This window comes from Papaver somniferum, chromosome 7 (assembly GCF_003573695.1).
Source record: "Papaver somniferum cultivar HN1 chromosome 7, ASM357369v1, whole genome shotgun sequence".
NCBI lineage: Eukaryota > Viridiplantae > Streptophyta > Magnoliopsida > Ranunculales > Papaveraceae > Papaver > Papaver somniferum.
Genome location: NC_039364.1, coordinates 207,835,105 through 207,838,660, shown reverse-complemented (window position 1 = coordinate 207,838,660; position 3,556 = coordinate 207,835,105). Strand labels below are relative to the sequence as shown.

The following is a 3,556-nucleotide window of genomic DNA, read 5'->3' as shown; positions in this document are numbered from 1 at the left end:
GAGAAAGAGAAAGAGGGAAAGTATCATAATGAAATATTAGATTTAGGGTTTCTATTTATCCTCTAAATCAATGGGTAGAATCTAATACTTTTAAATCGACGGTAGAAACTAAGTTTAAAAATTAATCGGTTCCCCAATGGTTTTTGGTTCGGTTTTCAGGTCAAACCAAAACCAAACCAGTAATTTCGGTTTTTCAACTTTTTTTACCAAACCAATCCAAATCTAAATGGTTTGGTTCGGTTTCTTGCTTATTGGTTTGGTTCGGTCAGTTTCCAACGGTTAACCAACACCATGTTCAGCCCTACCAAGGTAAGTGTGATAAACTCCTTTTTATTCCATTAGACTAATGAAAATTGTCTGACATTAGGGGAGCATCTAATATTATTATATTCATCTTTACCCGTATTATTATCCTCTCTGGCTTTTTGGACCTTCCGCCGCTCCTCCTATACAAAGAAAGAGTCTAGTTGCCATTTCAAAACCCTCGTCCCTCTAAAACCCTTATCCTCTCCATCCTCTCTTTTCTTTCTTCTATTGAATCACCATGGCTTCTGCAACCACATCTCTAATCAAGCCTCTATCAATGGCCACATCTCTTTCAACACACTTAACAACTAAAACCACATCTTACCCATCTATCTCTTTCCCTTCCAAATCTGTTAAAGTTTCTCAACTTTCTACTTCATTTTCATCATGGGTTCCTCTTAAAAACAAGATTTCTTCATCAAAGATGGTAACTTTTGTTGCTTCAGATTTTGCTCAAGTAACTGAAGAAGATGGTGATGAAATTGAGACCCCTGGTGGAGATGGGGGGTTTGTAGAGGAGGAAAGTAGTGAAGAGACTTATGCTGAACCTTCTGAAGATGCTAAACTCTTTGTTGGGAACTTACCTTATGATATTGACAGTGAGAAATTAGCTAATCTTTTTGACCAAGCTGGTGTTGTTGAGGTTGCTGAGGTATAAAATTTTCTACTTTGTATGTATTTGTTGAATCTTGACTAAAATATGGATTTTTTAGATTGAATTTTGAGATGATAGATTATGTAATGATGTTCAATTTCAATGAATCTCGAGTAAGGTTTTGCTGGGGTACACTGCATTTGATGCACGCTGTGCTCACAAACTTGGTGTACGTAGTGCATACGTCTCATGTTAATGCCATATTTACTATTGATGGCAATCCGTTGGGGTGAGTGACTGGCATCTATAGTGAATAGGGCACGGCCAGCACCAAATGTGCGACCAATTTAGCAGTTTTGTTTGAGTTTTCAGAGTGTGGGATGATGTTGGTTTTGTTATTTTTGTAGGTTATTTACAACAGGGAAACTGATGAGAGCCGAGGGTTTGCGTTCGTCACGATGAGCAGCGTTGAAGAAGCTGAGAAAGCTGTTGAGATGTTCAACCGTTATGTAAGAGTTTTTTTTTTTGGTTTGCTTAAAGTACCGATGGATGCAGTTGTGTGTTTGCGAAATTGAGTTTTGTTAGTTGTTCCTTGAAGTTGCACGAGTTACTTGTCTAGGACTTGCATGAGATTCTTACCGGAGACCCGAGAGCAAACAATCTCCATATTCTATGTTTGAATTATTTGGGAGAACTTCATCAAGTAACTTTTAGTTTTTGGTTGTTAGTATGTTGAAAATGACGCCATCTTGTATTCTCTTTCTTCACCATATGAATATCTTATTATTCATTCTTGATCTATGTATTATTTCAAGTTTATAGTTATCTGAACATGGCTGAGAGTTACCTGTGATTAAAACAGGATATAAATGGCAGAACTTTAAATGTAAACAAGGCTTCTCCTAAAGGTTCTCGTCCAGAGAGAACCCCTCGATCATTCGAGTCGTCTTCTTCTCTTAGACTGTATGTTGGAAATCTTTCATGGCAAGTGGACGATGCTCGCCTGGAGCAGGTGTTCAGTGAACATGGTAAAGTGATGGATGCAAAGGTTGTTATGGATCGGGAAACTGGCCGCTCACGCGGGTTCGGCTTTGTAACGATGTCAGCACAGTCGGAGTTGGATGATGCTATTGCTGCTCTTGATGGACAGGTAAGATGCTTCTGATTATCAAGTAGAAAGTTTTATGTCCACCTTCATCATATATCTCTCGCAGCAATCACGTATAAGAAATTCTCTGTAAAAGAAGTGAACATTTATATCTGATGTCGGTGGTGCAGAGTTTGGACGGAAGGATGGTTAGAGTTAATGTTGCTGAGCAGAGACCTCCAAGGCGCAACTTTTAAATTCAACAGATGATTTTCAATGACCCTTTTGTCTGTCTCCTGTAAGTCTGTGCTTCTATCGTAGGAGACTATTCTGAGTGATCAATTGGCAAATAGATTAATTTTGGCTAGTGATAGAAAAGTCTTTCTTTCTCGAGAATTGCTGTTACATTTTTTTTTCTTCCTTATTAAGTTTTGTCATGTGTTGGTAATTTCAAATTTCACAGTCACTGAGCAACTTATATGCTAGCAACACTGAATTCTAGACCATTTACCTTACCTGTCCAAGGTTTGTTATTTGTCATGTACTGCCAAGATTAGCTTGTTCCTGTTCGAAACTTATGTAATACATGTTAATTACCTGAACAACAATCCATAGACAATGAACCTTGAGCTATCATTTACATGGATTCTTGCAGGAATCCAGATTCCTTATGGTGGTAGTTACAAGCTAGCTCAGAGTTTCAAGCCTAGGTTGAAACTCACTGACAAGCCACTCTTCATGTGCGGTGTTGTTGTCACCTTTGGAACAACTTTTTGGCCACCAGCAACCTTAACTGCTGGTTACCTTAGCAAGATTTTAAGCATCCACTGTTGAGAATTAGGTTTTATACCTGTGGGTGTTCATGTACGAGCAAGAAAAACTGTGCTAGTTCTGAAGTTCCCTTGGGACACTAGGATAAATGATCAATTCTGTACCCTGATTTGATATGTGTAGAATAGCCACGAAGTAGAATAAAAGCACGAGCAGATTCCAATAAAAAATTCTGATTTATTGCTTTAGAGTAAGAACTTACAACGTTTACCTTTTAGGTTTACTTCTGACCTAGGTGTTGTTTCTTCCCTCTTGGTTTGTTTTCTATTAGTATTCCTCTGGTATTTTACCTGTGCCCTTCTACAAGTACCTTAGAGCAAACAGTGTTGTTGCCAAAAGCTATATATGGCAACAAAAACAGGTGCACTCTGGGTTGCTATAGTTGCCAAAATCCTATAATCTCAAACGAAGTGTCTAAATATGACAACTTCTTTTGGCAATTCTCATATATATAGCTACACACTATTATAAAAGCCATGGAATACTGACGCACTTTTAAAAGAGGTATTTTGTAAAAGGGTCGTAAATATATGGTCTAATTAAGGTCTGGGTCGTAGAACATGTCGTTGGTGCATTAGGGTCGTAGACTAAAGTTGACTGTCAAAATCTTTTGCCCAAATCTCCCTTATAAAGCATAGTTTGGACAACTTAGGCAAGATAAAGAGCGGCTAGGATTCATTCTTGGCAAAGCTAAATCCATAGCTCTGGTTGTTCACATCATTATTGAATCATTAATT

At 38.0% G+C, this 3,556-nt stretch overlaps 1 protein-coding gene across 2 annotated transcripts; it reads left to right on the top strand.

Annotated features, from left to right (window-relative positions):
- Window positions 1-430: 430 nt before the first annotated feature.
- On the top strand, window positions 431-2,783 carry LOC113299467 (28 kDa ribonucleoprotein, chloroplastic-like). 2 transcript variants are annotated; one of them, XM_026548483.1, is made up of 5 exons: window positions 431-958; window positions 1,309-1,410; window positions 1,764-2,051; window positions 2,180-2,286; window positions 2,644-2,783. In XM_026548483.1, exons 1-4 carry the CDS (start codon window positions 545-547, stop codon window positions 2,243-2,245), a joined length of 870 nt encoding a protein of 289 aa, XP_026404268.1. In that variant the 5' UTR covers window positions 431-544; the 3' UTR covers window positions 2,246-2,286; window positions 2,644-2,783. The 2 variants fall into 2 exon arrangements, with proteins under 2 accessions (XP_026404268.1, XP_026404267.1); XM_026548482.1 differs by lacking the exon at window positions 2,644-2,783 and having other exon boundaries at window positions 432-958; window positions 2,180-2,593.
- Window positions 2,784-3,556: the final 773 nt, after the last annotated feature.